This window comes from Panthera tigris, chromosome D4 (genome assembly GCF_018350195.1).
Source record: "Panthera tigris isolate Pti1 chromosome D4, P.tigris_Pti1_mat1.1, whole genome shotgun sequence".
Classification (NCBI taxonomy): Eukaryota; Metazoa; Chordata; class Mammalia; order Carnivora; family Felidae; genus Panthera; species Panthera tigris.
Window position 1 is genome coordinate 43454901 of NC_056672.1, and position 23685 is coordinate 43478585.

A 23685-nucleotide genomic window follows, 5' to 3' on the forward strand; every position below is an offset into this window, starting at 1 on the left:
TACCCCCAATCTCCATCAACTGGAGAATGAACAAACAAAATGCAGTCATCCACATTCATACAATGGAATATTATTCAACAACAAAAATAAAGTACTAATAGATGCTACAATATGGATGAGCCTTGAAAACCACGCTAAGAGAAAGAAACCAGATGTTTTCAAAACTAGGCATTACATGATTCCGTTTACATGAAATTTCTAGAGAAGGAAAATGTATAGAGACAGAAAGCAGAAGAGTTGTCGCCTGGGTCTCAGGGTGGGAGCAGAGATTGACTACCAACAGAGAAAACGGAACTTATGGGGATAGTGGAAATATTCTAAAACTTGAGTTGTGGTGATGGAATCGTACACTTACGTACAATGGATGAATTTTACAATATGTAAATTATACCTCAATAAAGCTTTTTTAAGTACAAAAAAAATCCCTTCCAAAAAGTCCCCTTTAGTAACATTATCAAATTATTATTATTATTCAGTGTTGAATAATTTACGTCGATATTTCTCTCATTTCCAAACCAGGTGGCAGATATTGAACACATGCATTTATTGGTCTCTTTCTAAAGTGAGATTAATGAGATGAGAAGACAAGGACAAAGATGGTATAAGAGATAATAAAATCAAATTTGAGGAAGCAGAAAAGCACAAGGAAGCCTGGTAACTGAAATCTTTATCCAGCAATGGCAAAAGCCAAGAAGCATTATTTTTACCACAGAACGTCCAAAATATTCAAGAATTGGCAGCATCAGTGAGAGTAAAAATTACACTAAATAAAGGATGATTGGCTGAAGATCTACTTAAGAAGCGATAAGACCCACAGATAACTTCATTTCACATAGCTGAGCAACTGTCCCTCTCCTACCTAACAATCACCATTTTTATTTCCTGGAAAAAGTAAAACAGAGGGTCTCTGAAGTGGGGGGAACACCATGCACAGTGAAGACCAAAGTACCATACTGAAAACAAGAGGATTTTTTTTAAGTTTGTTTTATTTTATTTTATTTTATTTTATTTTATTTTATTTTATATTGAGAGAGAAAGAGAGAGCATGAGAGGGAGAGAGAGAATCCCAAGCAGACTCTGGCTGTCAGCTCAGAGCCCAACTCAGGGCTCTATCTCATAAACTGTGAGATCATGACCTGAGCTGAAGTCAAGAGTCAGACACTGAACTGACTGAACCACCCAGATGCCCCCAAAAGAGGATTAAGCAAAGTCTCTCAACCGAATATTAGGACCCTAGCTTACTTCTCCCAGAATGACCAGAATGCTGTTTATCAGATTTATATTCGCCCTAGTCCAAAAGAACCTTGGGAGAAATCAAACCAGCCAGAGGACAGGTCTAAAGATGCAGGCAACAGAAGTTCCCTCAAATAACTGGCTCATCCAGATCACCCTTCAGTGAATCTCATAGTTTGCCAGTGCTACTCATAGGTTTCAAATAACATGAAATAGGACTAGACAACCAAAGATCACTAGATAACTGAGGAACGTTTCTAATGTGAAAAAAGAAAAACCAAATCAAAAGAACAATTCAGAAGAAACCAAGACTAAACAGAAATGAAAACTTTTTTAATATTACAAATATTCTCAGGAAGATAAAAGATATTTAATCCAAGAAAATAACTTTATATTTTTAAAGGAACAATCATAATGAGAAATAGCCTATGGAGGGGCTCAATGGATTGACCGTCCGACTCTTGATTTTGGCTCAGGTCATGCTCTCACAGTCGTGGGACTAAGCCCCACATTGGGCTCCTCACTGAGTGTAAGCCTGCTTGAGATTCTCTCTCTCCTTCTGCCCCTCCGCCCTGCTCACATGCTCTCTCTCTCTCTCTCGCTCTCTCTCTCTCTCTCTCTCAAATAAAATTTTAAGGGGTACCTGCGTGGCTCAGTTAAGCATCCGACTTCGGCTCAGGTGCTGGGAAAACTGGAGAGCAACATGCAGAAGAATGAACCTGGACCACTTTCTTACACCATACATAAAAATAAACTCAAAATGGATGAAAGACCTAAATGTAAGACAGGAAGACATCAAAATCCTTGAGGAGAAAGCAGGCAAAAACCTCTGTAATCTTGGCCGCAGCAACTTCTTACTCAACACGTCTCTGAAGGCAAGGGAGACAAAAGCAAAAATGAATTACTGGGACCTCATCAAAATAAAAGCTAGTGCACAGCAAAGGAAAAAATCAGCAAAACTAAAAGGCAACCGACAGAATGGGAGAAGATATTTGCAAATGACATATCAGAAAAAGGGTTAGTATCCAAAATCTATAAAGAAATTATCAAACTCAACATCCAAAAAATAAATAATCCACTGAAGAAATGGGCAAAAGACATGAATAGACACTTCTCCAAGGAAGACATCCAGATGGCCAACCGACACATGAGAAAATGCTCACATCACTCATCATCAGGGAAACACAAATCAAAACCACAATGAGATATCACCTCACACCTGTCAGAATGGCTAACATTAACAACTCAGGCAACAACAGATGTTGGCGAGGATGTGGAGAAAGAGGATCTCCTTTGCATTGTTGGTGGGAATGCAAGCTGGTGCAGCCACTCTGGAAAACAGTATGGAGGTTTCTCAAAAAACCAAAAATAGAACTATCCTACGACCCAGTAATTGCACTACTAGGCATCTATCCAAGGGATACAGGTGTGCTGTTTCAAGGGACACATGCACCCCCATGTTTATAGCAGCACTATCAACAATAGCCAAAGTCTGGAAAGAGCCCAAATGTCCAATGATGGATGAATGGATAAAGAAGATGTGGTATATATATATATATATATATATATATATATACACACACACATATATATATATGTATGTATATATATATATATACATATATATATATATACACACACACACACATATATATATGTGTGTGTGTGTGTATATATATATATATATATATTGGAGTATTACTCGGCAATCAAAAAGAATGAAATCTTGCCATTTGCAACTATGCGGATGGAACTGGAGGGTATTATGCTAAGTGAAATTAGTCAGAGAAAGACAAAAATCATTATGACTTCACTCATATAAGGATTTTAAGAGACAAAACAGATGAACATAAGGGAAGGGAAACAAAAACAATATAAAAACAAGGGGGGGACAAAACAGAAGAGACTCATAAATATGGAGAACAAACTGAGGGTTATGGGAGGTTACTAACTAGGGGGATGGGCTAAATGGGTAGGGGGCACTAAGGAATCTACTCCCGAAATCATTGTTGCACTATATGCTAACTAACTTGGATGTAAATAAAAAATAAATAAAACTTTTAAAAAGAAGGTCACTACCTAATGCTACAAGGGTCAACTCGAAAGGAAGACATAAAAATTATGAATACATATACATACAACATTGAAGCACCTAAATATGTAAAACAAATATTAACGAACCTGAAAGGAGAAATTGACAGCAATACAATAATAGTAGGCTTCATGCCCTGCTTGCAATAATAGAACATCTAGATAGAAAAATCAGTAAAAAGTGGACTAGAACAGTGTGCAGCAAGCAGACATCTACACTATGGACCTAATAGACATCTACAGAATTCTTCACCCAGCAGCAGAATACACATTCCTCTCAAGTGTACTGGGGTAGATCACATGTTAGGTCACAAACAAGCCTTAACAAAGTTAAGATCAAAATCATACCATGTATCTCTTCTGATCACAATGAAATGAAACTAGGAGTCAATAACAGCAAGACAATGGAAAATGCATAAGTACACGGAAACTGAATAACACACTCTTGAATAAACACTGGGCCAAACGGGAAATCAAAAGGGAATTCAAAAACTATCTTGAGACAAATGAAAGCAAAACACAACTTACCAAACCTTATGTAGTGAAAGCAATACTAAGAGGGACGTTTATAGTGATAAACACGTATATTTAAAAAGATCTGAAATAAACAACCTACAGTGTCACACCTCAAGGAGCTAGAAAAAAGAATAAACTAAACCAAGTTAGCAGAAGGAAAGAAAGAATAAAGATCAGAGCAGAAGTTAAACAAATAGAGAATAGGGGAGAAAAAGCAACAAAACTAAAAGTCGGGTTTTTTTGAAAAAATAAAACCGGCAAAAATTAAAAATTAAAAAAATTAAAAAAAAATAAAACCGGCACTTAGCTAGACTAAGAATAAAAGAAGACTCAAAATCAGAAATGAAAAAGGAGACATTACAATGCCTGTCTCAGAAACAAAAAAGGATCATTAGGGACTATTATGAACAATTATATTCATGCAAATTGGATGACCTAGAAGAAGTGGATAAATTCCTAGAAGCATACAACCTACCAAAGATGAATCAAGAAGAAATAGGAAGCCTGAACAGGACAGTAACAAATTATTAAGGAGTTTGAAGTAGCAATCAAATACCTCCCAACAAAGAAAAACCCAGGACCAGATGGTTTTACTGCTGAATATTACCAAAGACTCCAATAAGAATTAATACCAGTATTTCTTAAAATTTTCCAAGAAATAAAAGGAAAGGAAATACTTGCAAATTTATTTTATGAGTATCACATAAAAGTATCACACTTTTATGAGTATACCAAAGCCAGATAAAGACACCACTAGGGGAAAGAAAAAAAAAACAAAAAACAAAAACAAAACTATAGGCCAGTAGCTCTGATGAACACAGATGCAAAACCCCTCAATAAAATGCTAGCAAACCAAATTCATAAGCACGTCAAAAAGATTATACACCGTGACCAACTGTGATTTATTGCTGGGATGCAAAGTTATCTTCACATATGCAAATCAATCAATATGATATACCACATTAACAGAATGAAAGATAAAACCCACATGATGTTCTCAATAGGCGCCAAAAGAGCATTTGACAAAGTTCAACATCCATTAGTGATGAAAACGCTGAACAAAATAAGTGCAAAAGGAAATTTCCTCAACACAACAAAGGCCATTTGTGAAAAGTCACACCTAACATCATAAGCAATAGGGAAAAATTGAAAGCTTTTCCTCTAAGATCTGGTAGAAGGCAAGGATGCCCACTCTTGCTCCTTCTATTCAACAAAATACAGCCTGTACTAGCAAAAGCAATCAGAACAACAGCAACAAAAAAGGTGGGGGGGGGGGGGTGGGTATGGAATAAAAGGTATCCAAAGCAGAAATAAAGAAATAAAATTATCACTGTTTGCAGATGACATGATCCTCTATGTAGAAAACTCTAAAGACTTCACACACACACACACACACACACACACACACACACACACAACACATTAGAACTAATAAATTTACTGAAATTGCAGAATACAAAATCAACATACAAAATGAGTTACACAGTTTTTTTTCAAGTTGGCATCACACCTAGCACAGAGCCCAACACAGGACTTGAACTCATGACTCTGAGATCAAGACCCTGAGATTAAGAGTCAGACAATTTTTTTTAATGTTTATTTATTTTTGGGAGAGAGAGAGAAAGACAGAGCGTGAGCAGGGGAGGGGCAGTGAGAGGGAGACACAGAATCCAAAGCAGACTCCAGGCTCTGAGCTAACAGCAGAGAGCCCACTGCATGGCTGGAACGCACGAACCGTGAGATCATGACCTGAGCCAAAGTCAGACGCTTAACCGACTGAGCCACCCAGGCACCCCTCCCACCATTTAGTTTTAACCGACATTAATATTTTGTATAGATATCTGTTCTGTTGTCTTTTTTTAATTATTTTTAATGTTTTTATTTATTTTTGAGAGAGAGAGAGCAAGCAAGCAGGGGAGGGGCAGAGAGTGAGAGAGACACAGAATGGGAAGCAGGCTCCAGGCTCTGAGCTGTCAGCACACAGCCCAAGGCAGGGCTCGAACTCATGAACCCAGAGATCACGATATGAATGGAAGTCAGAAGCTCAACTGACTGAGCCACCCAGGTACCCTAAGAGTCAGACACTTAACTAGGCCACCTAGGCACCCCACCCTGAGGTGATGAATGTTAACTAAACTTATTGTGGTAATCATTCAGTGATATATACATATATCAAATCATTATGTTGTATGCCTAAAACTAATACAGTGTTATATGTCAAGTATATGTCAGTAAAACTAGGGGAAAATACCATCACCACAATCCAACATAAATACTAGAACCATTTAAATAAATTGAATGCTAAAAATAAAAAACGTTCAGCTTCTCCAAGAATTCAGCAGGAATTCTATTATTGATATATTTTAGCTAAAATCTATGTTACTATCTGCTTGTAGAATATGGTGTCAGAGAACATTCTTGGTGTCTCATAAAACTGAAAGTGTGTTAAGTTTAAACATAAAATCAAAATTAAATTTTAAAATTAAAAAAATGAAATGGTTTGTATATAGAATGAAATATCATTCAGCCTTTGAAAAGGAGATCCTGTCATTTCCAACAACAAGGATAAACCTGGATGACATTATGCTGAGTGAAATAAGCTAGAAGCAGAAAAAAAGCTGCCACGATCTCGATTATGTAGCATCTTAAAAAGACAAATACCTAGTAGCGGAGAGTAGAATGGTGGATAGCAGGCACAAGGAGGTGGAGGAAATGGGGAGATATTGGTCAAAGGGTACAAAGTTGCAGTTTTGTAGGATGAGTAAGTGTAGATCTCTAACCTACCACATGATGACAATATTATAGTTAGCAGTTAATACTCTATGGAACACTGAAAATGTGCTGAGAGGAGATATCAGGTGCTCTCACCACATAGAAACAATTATATGTTAGTTGGACTAAGGTAACCATTTCATTCTATCAAATCATGTTGTACACCTTAAATATGTACAATTTAGGGGCGCCTGGGTGGCTCAGTCTATTAAGCGTCCCTCTCATTGGCTCAAGTCATGATCTCATGGTTGGTTGAGTTCGAGCCCCCCATCGGACTCTGTGCTGGCAGTGCGGAGCTTTCTTGGGATTCTCGCTCTCTCTCCTTCTCTCTCTCTAGTAAATAAACTTAAAATTTTTTTAAATACATTTTAAAATAAGTACAATGTATATTTCGAAAAAATAGACAAATTGCATTGCATCATTCAATAGATGTGTAAGTTGGTGAGCTTCCGTTTACTCACTTGGAAACAGGGTTGTTTATTCATAGGGTTATCGTGAGGATTGAGCTACTGCACGGGTTCTACATAGTAATTTCCTAGAGTTTTGGAATTCTGAAGTCGGAGGTTACCGGAAAAGCAGTTGTGAGAAAGGGACTTGCTTCCAAGCGGAAAAGGCACTAGCTGGGAATCAGTACATCTCTCAATAGGGATTTACTACCATCCCACTGTGTGGCACTGGGCAGTCACTTGACTTCCCCAAGTCTCACTTTCCTCATCTGTAGTGTTCATTCGCCTTGCCCGGGTGCTCAGTAAACCAGGGAACCTGCGGAGGCCTCAGTGGGCTGAGAGTCCGGCCCTCGTCCACTTCACCTGTCTTCAGCGGGGCCTAACCCACGCCCCCAAGCACACCGCGCTCTGAAAGCGAGCTGTGGCTGCTGGGGTGTTTCGGCCACCAGATGGCAGCATCCTCCCAACCGACCGCACGCGTACACCTTGCAACCCTAAACCCTATTTAAAAAGGAAAACGCGACACCGGAGTGCTGGGTTCCCCTTTCATTTTATCTTTCGGGGGTGCGCCCTGCTTGGTTTCATTAAAAGAGCAGCTTCTCAAAGCTCGTGGGGCTGTGACTGCGGAGCGCGGGCGCTCTCGCGAGATCGCCGCCGGAAGTGGGTGGCAGCCGGGACGCCGCGGCTCAGCTCTCCGGAAGGCGAGCTTTTCTGCGAAGCTTTGCAGCCGCCTCACCCAGGGCGCTCACCTCCGCGGAAGAGCTCGCCCCGCTGCGGCCTTTCCAGCCCAGATCGCTCGCTTTCTGCCTCCCCGACTGCACAGCTGCGCGGCCCGGCCTGCGGAGACCCCGCAAGCCCCGACCCCGCCCTCCCTCCGCGCTGCAGTTAGGCCGCGCCCTGAGGCCCAGTCCGCGGCGGCTCCGGCGGGTGATGCCAAATACAGCCATGAAGAAAAAGGTGCTGTTGATGGGGAAGAGCGGGTCGGGGAAGACCAGCATGCGCTCGATTATCTTTGCAAATTATATCGCTCGCGACACCCGGCGCCTAGGTGCCACCATTGATGTGGAGCACTCCCACGTCCGATTTCTAGGCAACCTGGTGCTCAACCTGTGGGACTGTGGCGGTCAGGACACCTTCATGGAAAATTACTTCACCAGCCAGCGAGACAACATTTTCCGTAATGTCGAGGTTTTGATTTACGTGTTTGACGTGGAGAGCCGCGAACTGGAAAAGGATATGCATTATTACCAGTCGTGTCTGGAGGCCATCCTCCAGAACTCTCCGGATGCCAAAATCTTCTGCCTGGTGCACAAAATGGATCTGGTTCAGGAGGATCAGCGTGACCTGATTTTTAAAGAGCGGGAGGAAGACCTGAGGCGTTTGTCTCGCCCACTGGAATGCGCTTGTTTTCGAACCTCCATCTGGGACGAAACGCTCTACAAAGCCTGGTCCAGTATCGTCTACCAGCTGATTCCCAATGTCCAGCAGCTGGAGATGAATCTAAGGAATTTTGCCCAAATTATCGAGGCGGACGAAGTCCTGCTGTTCGAGAGAGCTACGTTCTTGGTCATTTCCCATTACCAGTGCAAAGAGCAGCGTGACGTCCACCGGTTTGAGAAGATCAGCAACATCATTAAGCAGTTCAAGCTGAGCTGCAGTAAATTGGCCGCTTCCTTCCAGAGCATGGAAGTTCGGAATTCTAACTTCGCCGCTTTTATCGACATCTTCACATCGAACACGTACGTGATGGTTGTTATGTCGGATCCGTCGATCCCTTCTGCGGCTACCCTGATCAACATTCGCAATGCCAGGAAACACTTTGAGAAGCTTGAGAGAGTGGATGGGCCCAAGCACAGCCTCCTTATGCGTTGAATGTTGCCAAATGCTCTTTCAGAAAATGCTGAATTGCCTTCCCCCGCCCCCGCATCTTTTTTTTTTTTGTAATATTCATAATTGTCGTGTGCTTAAAAGTGGGCTTTGAAATGTGTGCTGCTTACTACTTCCATCTCTTTCTTCTCTACACCCCCCCCCGCCCCGTCTTTAAACCTCGAACGCTATTTACTCAGCTATCCAGTAGACCTTCAAGATGGCCTTTCTGAAAAGTTGGTATGGTGTAACACTAAAGTAGGTGGTGTGTGTGCGTGTGCGTGTTCTGATTACCTGGTTATAATAGATATACACATTAAAGCCTTTACAGTATCTTCCTGTATTCCTTTCAAGATTGCAAAGATGGAATGTTACTATTTTATCAGCAAGGTATTAAAATGCATTTATAAATTCTTCTTGGCTTCGATCATGAATAAACATTCGCTGTTAGCAATTTAAAATACGGTCTTATTTGAAATAATTTGAAGGTGGTTAAAATGTAATGTAAACCTAAAGGTTCTGATTGCCCACAAGTGTTGCTTAGCTGGTGAATTTAATTTTGTGATTGAGCTCCTGTCACTTTAGCGATATTTCGCACCAGCTGTAAGCACAGCAATTAAAGAGTAGGGGCTCTGAGGCTACACCACCTAAGTTGAGTTTATTGTCTCATTTGTAAAATGTGGGTAAGGCTAGCACTATTTATAGCATTGTTTAAAAAAAAAAAAAGAAACTTAACCTGGAAAGCTTTTAGAATGGTGCCTGACACTATGTTGTGTCAGCTGTGAATACTACCACCTGAGCCATTCTCTCTCTAACCGGCCCCTGATCACCTACTCCCAAATTACTAGACTGAAGCCTGGCTAAATAGCCCTTACTAAATGCCAGATATTCTTAAAATATTTGATGCGTATTTTCTTCTTTAATCCACACAACCTGGGGCAAATTACTTTTAATCTCTTAATAGGCAAGAAAATGGATATGACCTTATTAAGGTCATACAGCTGAACCCAAGCGGTATTGCAGACCTATCCCTGTCCTAACCATTACTCCCCACTACTTCATCCGTTAACAGAAAAGTTAATCATAAAAATCCTAGACTTTCAATTGTACAATCGTATCTTCCATATAATCCCAATTTTACAGATGAAGTACGCCGCAGCCCAGTAAGTTAAGGGACTTCTCAATAGTGTTTCATTCACTACAGGCAAAATCACTTCCCCATCTTTATGTGGAAATTGGGTAATATTGAATCAGATTCTTAGATTACCAGTTTTTAGGAAAGGATTCCAAGGTTCCTAATTTGGACTGGCAATGCAGCATAGTGAAATCAGAAAACACTTAAAACATCCTATTCCAACTGCCTTTTAATGAAGTCTGAGTGTTTTAGAGCCAAGACACCTCCGATCAACTCCTCTCACCCTCATTTTAGAAATGAAGCATTACCGGGGCACCTGGGTGGCTCAGTCGGTTAAGCGGCCGACTTCGGCTCAGGTCATGATCTCACGGTCCATGAGTTTGAGCCCCGCGTCGGGCTCTGTGCTGACAGCTCAGAGCCTGGAGCCTGTTTCAGATTCTGTGTCTCCCTTTCTCTGACCCTCCCCCGTTTATGCTCTGTCTGTCTCATAAATAAACGTTAAAAAAAAAATTTAAAAAAAAAAAAAAAAGGGAAGCATTACCTTTGTATACAGACATTAAATGTAAGTAATAGAGCTTTAGGATTTCCAAGGCTTTATAAACTTATTTTAACCCTTTATAGCAGCAGCTGTGGATGACAAAGTCCCTACCCATGAAGAGAAAGAAACTATTCAGATATAAGTTATTAAACTATTCTAATTGGGGCCTTTGGCAGTAAGTTAGTATAAAGACTCCAGATTTTAAAAACTCTTAAGGATAGATTTCCTTTTTAAAATCATTTTAAAATACTTAGTAAATCTAATTAAAATGGCAGCAAAAAAAAAAAAAAACTTTTACCTGAATCACTGATCTCGTTTCTTTTGTTGATCAAGTTACTGATACACTTTTATTTAAAAATTTTTAGTTTATTTTAGAGAGAGAGAGAGAGAGAGACACAATGCAAGAGGGGGGAGGTGCAGAGAGAGAGAGGGAGACACAATCTGAAAGAGGATCCAGGCTCTGAGCTGTCAGCACAGAGCCCAAAGCGGGCTCAAACTCCAGAACCATAAAATCATGACCTGAGCTGAAGTCAGACCCTTAACCAACTGAGCCACCCAGGCACCCTTCTGATATACCTTTATATGTGATCATCTTAGGATTTGCGGGGCATGGTTCTTTGATATTATATAGGAAATTCCAGAGCCAGGTGGTATAATATTGAGTGTTTATTCAAGACTATAGTAAGTAGAACATAGTTACAAATAGTCCCATAGAGGACTCACAAATATTTTAAATTTAGCATGTGGACTTGACTTTCACGGTGCATAAGGAGAAAGAGGAACTATTTATCTGCAACATAATGTGAAAGAGAATTTTACCTTTGCAAGTACTTTTGCATTAAAGAAAATGTCCTTAAATATTTATTTAGTTTAGTATACTAAGAGTAGGGAAAAAAAAAAAAAAGGTTTCCTTTATAAAAGTCTCAAGAATTCCTGTGGTTTTTTTTTTTCCTTTAGATAAAACTGACTTAATAGATGATGGTAAGGGATCATTTCAAAATACTTGTATTTTTTTTTCATTAAATTCCCCCAAAATGTCTTTTTTAGTCTCAAATACTTATTCCATTTGACTGATAACATTTTTCATGTTAAACATTACATGCTTGTCCTCTTTAAACATTTAAAACAACTAGGACAAAATATTAAGACGTTTTGTCATTCATTACTAAAGTTTCAAGTTGACATAGAAGTCAATTTACACACCTTTATCTTACAAATTAATAGCGAATAAAACAAGGTACGTTCTGTATAACCTATGAATGTAATGAGAAAAGGTACATTTACAGCAGTAAAGTCTTTACCATTTTAATTTAATTTACATAGGCAAAGAAAACAATTCCAATACTTCAGTATTTGCGAAAGATGATCCATGGCCCTTGAGGATATGTATGTGTGGACACACAACTCCTACATCTACATAGGTATATATGTCTATATGTATATAATCTGTTATGACTGAGAAGATCACATACAACCATAAAATATGATAAAAGCATTGTGAAAAATACTAAATGAATAAAAGATAAACCATAGACTGCAGAGAAGGGGTAAGCCCATGAATATGGAAGGGATAGATTAGACTTAAAGGTGAAAGTAAGATTTGTTCTGAGCCCTAAAAGACAGCTGTAATTGTGAATTAAGATTTCTAAAGGCCCATGCTCACCAACTCATTTCAGAAGTAAAAAAATAGGAAACGATAGTGGAAGGGGGAGTAGAGGAACCTACATAGAGAACCTTATATGCCTGTAAAATTGAACTCTATCCTGGAATTGACAATAAACCATGAATGAAATTTTAAACTAAGTGATCAAAACAGTCCCTTAAGGTCAAAAGGTAGCTATGCAGGCAATACTGGATAAAGAAGCTGAAGTCATAACCACAATGGTTTAGCAGAAAAGATAGATCTGAGATATTTTTTATACTACTGGCATATAAAGAAAGGACAGAAAAGAATGCCAAAACTCCCAACCTATCACAGGTCTGACTTAATGTGGTTTTTGTAAACCCATACTGTTCCAGAGATATTTTGTTCTTTTGATTCTCAGTAATTAAGGACCTCTGACCCTTAATGGTGAATTTGAGTTTCCTTATTAGTTAACCTCTAAAGCAGTACATATGTAATAACATACCTGCTTTTTTAAAGTACCCCAAGGCTAAATGTGACTCTACCCCCTAGCAGTGGTTCTCAATCTTTTTATTGAGCCTAAGAATTACCAGGGAAGCATATTCAAAATGTAGATTCTTAATCCCCATTTAAGACCTACAGACCCTCCAGTTTTTAGGTTCTCAGATGATTCCTTGAGTCCATCTTAGACAAGTCATTTAAGCTCCCTACCTTCAGTATCTTTGTAAAATAGGTATAATAATCTCTATCTTACAGTTAAGAGTTATGACAATTAAATGAAACAATATGTATTATGTCTAGGAATGGCCCTGGCACCTTGTAGATGCTAATATGATAGGCCTACCTCCAACCTACCATGTTAATTTTGGATTTACAGGTTAGTGCATTTTCTTAGGGCACACTATAGAAGAGTTTCCCAGCAGACCTACAGTCACTGATTGTTGTATTAATAAAAGAATATAGCACCTTAGAAGCTGTCCTTCCTCTTTCTTTTCCACAGCAAATAAGGCAGTTATATATGCTTTTCTTCTGTCTTTTCTCACAAAAAGACTGGCCTTCAAATTGGGATCAAACAACTCAGAAAAGGCCAAAGTGAGTGAAGAAAGATGAACAATTAAGCCCATCTACTTCCAGAACTCCCCCCTTCAACTTAATCTCCTCTCCTCTACAGTTTCTTGACAAATGAACAAGGTTTTTAATGCTTAAGAGTTGGGGCTAGACAGGGTACCGTAAGTGCTATCACCTTTCCAGTGCGTGCTCATTCCTCCTGGTTCACAGAGGCCAATGGCATACATACACTTGGATGGTAGAGATAAGCCATTTTCCCAGCCGGAGGGCATGACAGAGTTGAGGGAGGTTACTGAACCAGTGGCCACACATCTGATTCCCCACTCAGTCCAGAAGATCAACAGGCCAACCCCTGTTGCCATATTGTTTATCCTGGCCTTTTAGTTATTTCCAGAAGGTCTTGTAGTATATTAAGGAAAGAAAATAGGGTCAAATCCTAGCTTCACCACCAACTTAACTGTGTAACTAAGCAAGCACCCCAAATTCAGTTTTCTCAAGTTATTTTGAGGTTATTCATAGGCAGTGGGAAAATGATGGTTTTTGAGAAGTAACACAATCAAAATTAGCTCCTTTCCCTAAAAACCATGCCCCCCACAAATAAACCAACAATAAACAGAGACTAATAAATTTTTTAATTTACATCTTTTGTTAAAATATAAAACTAGGGGTTAAATTCTCAAAGTCTAAATTAGACTAAATATAAATCTGCTGCAAACCCATTGAATGGATTTATAGTGTGACAGTGTTCCTTAAAAGTGTCTAGTCGTCTTCCATCATTTTCCATTTATCTAAATTCATTCTGCCCCAGTCTTCACTTATCATCACATACATTTTATTCCATCAAACATTTTCCAGGACCAACCTACTTAAATAATCACTAAGCCTGCTTAGAGCTTTTCCAAACTTAAATTTTCCTCACCTTGACTACACATCCCAAGGCACTACTTTTCTCACTTTTTTTGGTTAGTACTATAATGTTCCATAAAGAAACAATAAAAGCTCTCTATTTCCCTAAAATGAAAGGTCAGTATATTCAATGGCTATTATGTTAACCACTTAATACAAGTATATCAAAAACCACTCATGTTTATGTTAATCAACTGAAATTATAGCATAATAAATTAAACTACTATTTGCTATTTACTTAACGCTTACAAATTATTCAAGGAATCAAAATGGTTTCATATAACTTGAGGTCTGCTTCCCTTCACAAAGACTTCACATTTAAACCCCATATCCATACAAAGAGAAAATCCAAAGATCTCTTTACCTAAAAACTAATGTTTGCTAAAAGGCATTATTTAGGATTTTCAGGCCTTGAAAGAAGAGTTACACTTCCAACGTGTATTTAAATTATAAACCAGTTTTGATCCTGTGACACTGCTTGAAATGTAAGTACGTCATAGTTGAATTAACTGGGCTTCTGCTTTCATCTTTTCAAGTCTGATGGAGATTTGTTTCATCAAGGCTCTTATTCAAGACTTCTTCTGCAAAATTGATTTTAAAAACAGAAAATGGTAAGTAAACATTCATTACAAAGAAAAAATTAAATAGGACAGATTCTAAGTAATGGCAAATTTCAGTCTTCTTAAATAAAAAGTTCACATGCAATACTTACCTATGATGGAAATTAACATTCTCACTGCGATACCTTTCCTCACAGAGTATCAATATATCCCTCTAAGAATACTTTTCAATATATGAGTGTTTAATTATCATTGGCAAACACAGTGATGTATAATGACTCTATATCACCAGATCTACATTTGCTCTAACATGCTTTAAGATTAGGGTTGTTTTTCTTTTTAAATCTTTATGATGACAATTTTTTTTTTAAGTTTATTTATTTTGAGAAAGAGAGAGCAAGAGAGCACTCAGGAAGGAGAGGGGCAGAGAGACAGGGAGAGAGAGAATATCCAAGCAGGCTCTGCACTGTCAGCGCAGAGCCCGGCGCAGGGCTCAAACAAAAAAGCATGAGATCATGATCTGAGCTGAGATCAAGAGTCGGACATTTAACCGACTAAGCCACCCAGGCGCCCCAATGATGACAATTTTCAAATATACAAAAGTCAAGAGAATTATGATTAGTCCAGCTTCAATTATTATTAATGCTGTTATGGGTTGAACTGTGTCCCCCCAAAATATGAAGTTCTAACCCCAATACCTCAGAACATGGTCTTATTTGGAAAGAGGGTCAATAAAGATATAATCAGTTAGGAAGAGGTCATTCTGGAGTAGAGTGGGCCATTCATCTCTATGACTTGTGTCCTTATGAAGAAGGCAAAGAGACACACAAGAGGAGAAAGCCATGTGAAGATGGAGACAGAGATTAGAGCTGTGCTACCATAAGCCAAGGGACCCTTGGGGCTACCAAAAGCTGGGAGAGGCAAGAAGGATCTTCCTCTAATGGCTGTAGAGGGACTGTGGCCCTGCCAACCCCTTGATTCTGGATTCTAGCTTCCAGAACTTACTGTCTCCAGAGATAATAAATTTCTGTTGTTTGAAGCTACCTAGTTTGTGGTACTTTGTATGGCAGCCCCAGGAAATTAATACACTAAGCTATCCTATTTTGTCACCCGTCCCCCTCAAATTTATTTCAAAGCAATCACTGATATCTTATTATTACAAGAATGATATTTAACATAGTGTTACTCAACATTTTAAATTTTTATTTATTTAAGTAATCTCTACATCCAACATGGGGCTTGAACTCACAACCCCAAGATCAAGAATCACATGCTCTTCCAGCTGAGCCAGCCAGGTGCCCCCATTACTCAACATTTTTAGAACCATCCTCCACCAGCCAAGATTTTGACAAGATTTCTTTGTATTATAAAAGCAACTGGTTTGGTTTCATTTTCCACCCCTGTCCCACACTTACTGTAAACTATATACACATCACTTGAGATTGAGAAAGACAGAACAGAAGTGATACGTTCCCTCCTCTCATCCAAGTCAAAGGAACAGAGAGCATATTTCGTCACATTCACAATAAAGGTCCTGTAGCATTCACTGCATACTACTGTTAGAAGTTGAGAGAAAACGTCAAGAAGTCAATATGCACAGGTCTAGTTAAATCTTACCTTTTAAGTTAGGTAGCAGTTCTCCAAAACTACATGGTACTGTGGTTCTCAATCTTTGTTCCACTGGAGAAAACTTAATTAGTGGTGAAAGAGACTGTTTTCTTTCACCAAGGGACATGCGTAAAGATGGTTTTGTATAGTCAGTGTGCAAATCATGACTGTTCAAAAAGTCAAGCATATCATCTGTTTGCAGGTTTCTGGGAGTAGGGCTCAATTCTGGTTTGTGTCTTTCAAGTGTTTCAGGATTGGAAAAGTCAGTTTCTTCTCTTTTCTTGGACAGAGATTTTTTCAGAGCTTCATATCTATGGCAAATAGTCTGTAAATTAAAGTCTGATTCTGGAGTAGTCGGTCTTTCTCCCACAACATCCTCGGGAAAAATGCCACTGTGCACAGGACTATCTGGTTCCAGTTTAAAATTGGCCTCTGTACTACTGGAGCTATTAAGACTTAAGTGACCAACTTCTTCTGGAAGAGTTTCATGTAATATGCCAAAATCAACATCCTTTAAACTTGTGGAACTAATTCCACTTGATACTTGAAAAGAGTCCCATAACAGACTTTTATGCACGAAAGGTTCTTTGGAAGAAGCTTTTGAGTGGTCTGCTATTTTAACATGTTCCTCTTCACTGCTGCCCATCACAACTCTCCTATTACCTACAGCAGGGGAGAATGTCTCTGTTTGGCTAGTTTCTAAAAGCTTGTTCTGTAACGCTGCACACTCCAAACCTTGCTTGTACATTATTTTCTTGTTTAACACATCTGACTGATGCTGTGTTGACAGTCCACCAATGTGACTGGTCCCCGCATGTTTCTGAGGCACACACTTGAGGCAATCGGAAACAACTTTCTCTTCAGGCAAATGGAAATGGCTAGAATCGGATACAGAGGTTGCTGAGAGAAAACTGGTCCTGCTAAATTCTCTTTGATTATGCAACACAGGTAAGGGTTCTGGTGATATTTCTCTATCTTCGGTATCCATCTGTATTAGTTCTGTACTTCTGTTACCTTCCATTTCCACAGCTTTTCTCCATGAGCTCCTAATTTCGCTTACTAATTAAATGAAAGGGGAAAGAACGCAATTTACTAATATTCCCAAACAGAGCATGCAATTAAAAATTTCATTTCTAGTGGTCAATATAAACCTACTGACTACACTATATGTTCCACAGATATGCCCACTGGATGACAAGACTCCACAACAAACCAAAGAACAACAACATCAAAGAATTCCTTATCCAACTGATCACACATAAATAACAAAAACTGTCCCTGAAATGTGCATATATTTGCACACAGCACATAGAAATTATATACATTAAAAAGATTTTCTGGGATGCCTGGGTGGCTCAGTCAGTTAAGTGTCCAACTCCTCATTTCGGCCCAGGTCATGATCTCACAGCTCGGGAGGTTGGGCTCTGCACTGACAGAGGGGAGCCTGCTTGGGATTCTCTCTCCCTCTTTCTCTCTGCCCCTCTCCCTCTCACACATGTGCACGCTCTCTCTCAAAATAAATAAACTGTAAATAAATAAAAATAAAAAGATATTTTCTTGTCCATCTAGGCCAGGGTTCAGCAAATTTTTTCTGAAAAGGGCAGATAGAGAAAAAAAAAATGAAAAGGGCAGATAGTAATATTTTAGCCTTTGCAGGCCATCGGTCTGTGGCAACTACTCAACTCTGCCACTATAACATGAAAGTAACCATAAACAATATGGTGACAAATCCGCAAGGCTGTGTTCAATGTAACTTTATTTACAAAAACACACAGGGCAAGCTAGATTTGGTTCACAGGCTGTAGTTTGCTGACCACTGATCTAGGCTGTGGCCAGGTTCAACCTGAACTGAATCAAGTTAACTTTGAATATGTCATTTCTAGCAGCAAAATGGAAATTTTATTTAATTCAACTAGGATGATGTGCCTTCCTATGGACAACAATATCAGAATTTTGCCAACACAGATTATAGGTTATAAGAAAAAAGTACTGGGCAGTCTAGCTAGCTTGGAAGGGGTAGAAAAGATTTCTATACACACAATTTTTGGCTGATGCTGCTGACTGGAAGGACTTAGCCTATATACTCTATAAATGTTGATCGCAGGTCAGATGTGGAGGCAGAGGGTGTTTTAAAAATGCTCAACTGAAGTATTTTCCAGGAAAGAGCTAAGTAAAACAACAAAAGCAAAACTGTAGAGTATCAGGGCATCATAATACTGCTTACAAATTGCCGTATCAGTGAGAACACCCACACTTAATACTTCAATAAAAGTCCCTTACATCAAAACAAATTAAGAGCCATTGCCACTAAACTGAAAGATACAGAAAAATTTTATTTGTTTCTCCCTACCCCCTAGAAAATAAATTTAAAGTGAGTTTCTAGATGATATGTTAGATCTGGTTCTAACAGTAATGTCTGAGAAAGAAAATAAGTGACAGAAATCATTATAACTTACTCAAATTTTCTGGCGTTCGGGGAATTTGGTTCCTTGTTAAGAATGGATTAGAAACTAGAGTATCAATCAGTTCCTGTAATTTTAGTTCTTTTCCTTTAGAGGGCTGTGGTGAGTCAGATAAAACTGCCCTCGCAACCTAAAACAGAAAAGGTAAAGCAAAAATTACCACAGTCACTGGTAGAATGCAACAAAAGCCCTGATGAGAACAAATCAGCACCTGATGGTTAGCAACCCCTCCAAGAGCAGTTGGCATGAAAAGCCACTCAAAAACGTAGCTCCCAAATCCTCTATATAGTCTGCTAGGCACGACCCTATAAGGTGAAACCAAATACAAAACTGTTTCCTCCCTCCTTAACTGGATATCCCATATAAAGGAAAGAAAAAGTAAAAATCTTTATACCTGAGAAGACTTAGAGGTAATTCTAACTACACAGTGACCTAAGCTACTATCTGCCACATCTTTGAACTTGACAATTCTGTATTTGCCAAAATTACTAGGTTTAAAGCAAGCAGATTTTTCTTATTTATAATCCGTTTGCACCATAACACTTCTACTAACAAATAAAATACTCCCGGACAATATACTTCTTTGCCAGAAACCTCATTACCAGACATAAACTAGTAAACAAGGCATAGAAATACATTCTGAAATAGAAAAAAGAAAGTATACAGTATGAAAACAGAACTCTAGGGGATTTACTACTAAGCATAGTTTTCGTCCTTCTACTTTGTATATATTTCAAAAGTGATCAAATGCATCATTGCTCATGATGTCGGTTTTTCCTGACAACAGACTTTTCACTGGCAATGCTCAGTAGTAATACTGTACTATTTACTGCAGAAAGTTTATGCAAATGCTCAAGTCATTCTCTAATGTTATTTTTATTACGTTTCCCACAACATCGCTAAGCACTGTTTGAATTTGATTAAGCAGCCAGAAAATAATCAGCTACTTTATATTTCTGGAGACTGTGAGAAAAATTTGGTTTGGTGCATATTGATTCAGGTATTGGAGTTCCATCCTTTATCTCAATCTTGATGCATTTAATTACTTTTTAAATATCTAGAAAGTAGAAAGACAAAAACTATGCTTAGAGATAATAATGATACTGCATAGTCTTTGTTCTAATATTAAAAAAAAGAGGAAGCTTGGCTAAGCAACAGACATTTAGATTATCTTAATAGAACATAATCATTGGGTGTATTTATCTAACAATTTACGTAATGATTGATTCCAAAAACATCACACATGTATTATTTTTCTACTTTTAGAGATATTTATAGACTGGGACATGGGTTCTCAACCACGGATATAATCCTACTAAGTTTATATCTACGTCTACTTTTTGGGAGGACCAATTTGCTTTAAACATGATTTTCATTATCTGTGCCCTCCTTTCCCAAATTAACCCCAGTTAATCAATAATTATAACTTCTTTTACAATCTCAACGCCAATGAGAAAATAATAGATATTTCAGTACACTCATTACAATCTTTTTCTAACCTCTTCTACCATATGATCCTGCTCTTTTTGGAACGGATCACTATTTTTAGCTGGCAGAGACCCTGCAAATGCGGTATTCTCTGTATTTCTTGCAGTATTTGATGATGAAAAGCCTTCCATTTCAAATTTTGGTGTTTCCTTAGAAGGTGTTTCATTTCCTTCTCTAGGAGTTCTTATCTTCATGTCCTGAAGAAAACAGACATGGAATAATAATAATTATGGCTGATCTTCATTAGAGGTTCTTGAGTTATCATGGTCAGTGGCACAATTAAAAAATTTCAATATTCCCACTTAGAGGCAATAGGAAATGCGTAAATACAAATTGGGATATCAACAAAAATAATATTTTATCATAAGTTAGTACAGCCAAAATTACTTAAAAATTGTTTTAAAATATACCTTTTCAAGCAATCTAACACTGTTTCTACCCGGTGATGAAACTGGCTGCAACAGGAAAGAAGCAGGTCTAAAGGAAAAAAGGATATCAAATCCAAGTTATACACAGGAAAGAATTCCATTCACTTGCTATATCTGAATAATCTACAGAAATTGTCTGCCCCGTATCTGTCCGTTACGATTTCCCTCAATTCGTCCCGGTCATCAAAAGGCAGTTTATTCTAGGGAGGTACAGTGACAATCAGAGCAGTACTTCAGCCCCATTTGTGTATCAGCCTCCCAAATGGTGAACATCTTCCTTAACCACTACGTATTTTAAATCAACATTTTTTACAAGGTTGAATGACTTGATGAACACTCAAAAACTTGAGTACACGGTATAAACAAATTCAACTAACTAGAACTGCATTATTACATTACCTTTAGGCTTCAGATCACAGAATTTCATTGTACCAGAGACTTTGTGATTTTGATACTTTGTGTCCAAAATCAATTCCTCTTATGCTGACTCTTGCTCTATAGCATGTATGTTAGTTATAGTAAAGTCATAAGGTTAATCGGTTTGTTTGCTGGATTCTACATATAGCATTCCTTACTATCTTAGATTCTCTTGCCCCTTTGGACAAAATAAAACCTCACACATCAATTACAAAACAAGTTATTAAGTTTTTAAAGCCTTCAAAGCAATTATAACTTGATCTTGAAAGAACTTTCAAAGTCAATCATGGGTATGCTCACTGGTCAAAGCTTTTCTACTCTAAGTAATACAAAAGGCAAGATGACCTGAGAGACCACTTTCAACCTCAAGCATGTCGGTTCTTTGCTTTCTGTTCACGCTAGTACAAAATTAACAGCTTTAAAACATTTTATGTAACAGCAAATATGCTTTTTCAAACTTTTTCAACTATGTGCTTCTTAGAATTGTTATCTACCTTCCAAACATAATTCAAGATCACTGAAACTGTTTAAGGCTCAATTTTGCCTCAACAGGATATAATCTAGATGTCAAAGGAAAAATTAATCATCTACGATGATTTTATCTAAATTTTCCTAAAACTTTAACATTAAAATGATCAAAAAGCCCTCTGAGGCAGGACCAGCGATCTAAGATGCCACTAAGACGCCACCACGAGATTGTGAGCTCCTGGAGGACAAAGACTATGTCTTTCCAAAGGTTATTCCCACAAACTGGTACTTGGCAGTACAATACACGTTTGTAACTAATTGATGGATTGACTGAATCAATGAATAAATGTCACCTGAGCAAGAGGCTCTATAGATTTATGCCACCAAATTTTATTTGGATCATTCTTACAGAGCCTCATTAAAAAACAAAATGGACACCTATTCTCTAGCTTCTCTCTCATTTCTGAATTGGCAACATGCAATCAGCCCTACTAACATCTCAATCCAAGCCAACATGAAAGCAGCCCTGGCTCAATCCTTACTCTCCATCCACCTGCCTTGCCAAAACCGAGGCCCATAAAATCCTGTAATAGATAAAGAGAGATGGTGTTGATCCCACTGCGGGATTCTATCCTAAGGAAAGAGTACTTCCAAAAGAAAATAAGAAACAACACGCTTTTTACAGTAAAAAAAAATTTAAGGAAAATCTGAAAGTCTAAAAATAAATGAGGGGTGCCTGGGTGGCTCAGTCAGTTAAGTGTCCGACTTCAGCTCAGGTCATGATCTCACAGTCCATGAGTTTGAGCCCCGCATCAGGCTCTGTGCTGACAGCCCAGATTCTCTCTCTCTCTCTCTCTCTCTCTCTCTCTCTCTCTCTCTCTCTGCCCTTCCCCTGCTCGCACTGTCTCTTTCAAAAATAAACATTAAAAAAAAATTTAAAAATACATGAAATGTTACAAAGCCTTTGTAAGTGAAAAATGGTAATATAAAGAAAACATATATACATATACTAAAAAACTATACTTATATTAGTGTTTAGAAAATTTTGATTAGAATTAAATTTATGTATGTTTGTAAATAAAGCTCAAAAAACAACTTGGGAAGAAAGTCTGACAAGTAATTTGTTAGAAATTTTAGCTAATTGGAGCGCCTGGGTGACTCGGTTAAGCATCCAACTTCAGCTCAGGTCATGATCGTGCGGTTCTTGAGTTAGAGCCCAGCACTGGGCTCGCTGCTGTCAGCACAGAGCCTGCTTCTGATCCTCTGTCTCCCTCTCTCTGCCCCTCCCTCACTCACTCTCTCTCTCTCTCTCAAAAACAAACATTTTTTTAAAAAAGAAATTTCAGCTAATTATTTCTCATTTTTATTTTGTTGTTATGATATATCTACAATTAAAGAAATAACAAACAGAAATTATAAAAAGAGAAAGGAAATTAGAATTCGGTTTCTAAGACTAAAGATATTTAGTTGGCATTCAGGCAAGATCGTACTGCCCCATCTCTGAAATGCAATAAAGGAGAAACTGAAGAGGTTAAAGGTCTAGGTCTAAAAGTGCATCACCACACTAGAAATATCATGGAACCCTCCCTTCCAGAAACCACTGCAAAGAAAGGTAGTGTCCACAATTATAGCGAAGGTATCACCAATCAATGGATTCTGGGTTTAAGTATAGTGAAGCCTCCATCAGCTCACTCTGATCAAAAACAACCATGAGACTTATGGAGAACATTACTGATATTTTGGTACCTGTGGGTGACAACCACATGTGAAGGGGCTAATAACTTATGCTAAAAACTACATTCTTTCCACACTTTTTAATGGAATAGTTGTATTGTTCATATCCACATATGAATTTCCAATTAACTACTTTGATACTGACCTAAGATGCCACTACAAACAACAGCTGAACTTCACGTAAGAAAAGGGTATTATTAGGGGTGACTGGCTGGCTCAGTCTGTGGAGTGTGCAGCTCTTGCTCTCAGGGTTGTGAGTTCAAGACCCATGTGGGGTGTGGATATTACTTAGAAAAATAAAATAAAATCGTAAAAAACAGGGGGT

General features: G+C 38.3%; 2 protein-coding genes and 1 non-coding gene across 3 annotated transcripts in view; 1 reads left to right on the forward strand and 2 right to left on the reverse strand.

Moving 5' to 3' along the window:
• Window positions 1–7750: 7750 nt before the first annotated feature.
• RRAGA (Ras related GTP binding A) lies at window positions 7751–9340 on the forward strand. Its single transcript, XM_015544922.2, has one exon. It carries the CDS (start codon window positions 7989–7991, stop codon window positions 8928–8930), a length of 942 nt encoding a protein of 313 aa, XP_015400408.2. The 5' UTR covers window positions 7751–7988; the 3' UTR covers window positions 8931–9340.
• A 1901-nt stretch (window positions 9341–11241) lies between these two features.
• HAUS6 (HAUS augmin like complex subunit 6) overlaps window positions 11242–23685 on the reverse strand; it is a 38597-nt gene continuing 26153 nt past the window's right edge. Inside the window, exons 13-17 of the mRNA XM_015544900.2 lie at window positions 20724–20790; window positions 20325–20510; window positions 18820–18955; window positions 16373–17422; window positions 11242–14776 (exon numbers count right to left, since the gene is read on the reverse strand). Of these exons, the coding sequence (XP_015400386.2) occupies window positions 14727–14776; window positions 16373–17422; window positions 18820–18955; window positions 20325–20510; window positions 20724–20790 (1489 nt within the window). The 3' untranslated portion in view covers window positions 11242–14726. The remainder of the gene's footprint in view (window positions 14777–16372; window positions 17423–18819; window positions 18956–20324; window positions 20511–20723; window positions 20791–23685) is intronic.
• Window positions 20872–21002, reverse strand: LOC122233332. The gene has a single exon (XR_006210891.1).

Coding starts and splice junctions, on each gene's coding strand:
- RRAGA (XM_015544922.2), top strand. CDS start 7,989: ATGCCAAATACAGCCATGAAGAAAAAGGTGCTGTTGATGGGGAAGAGC.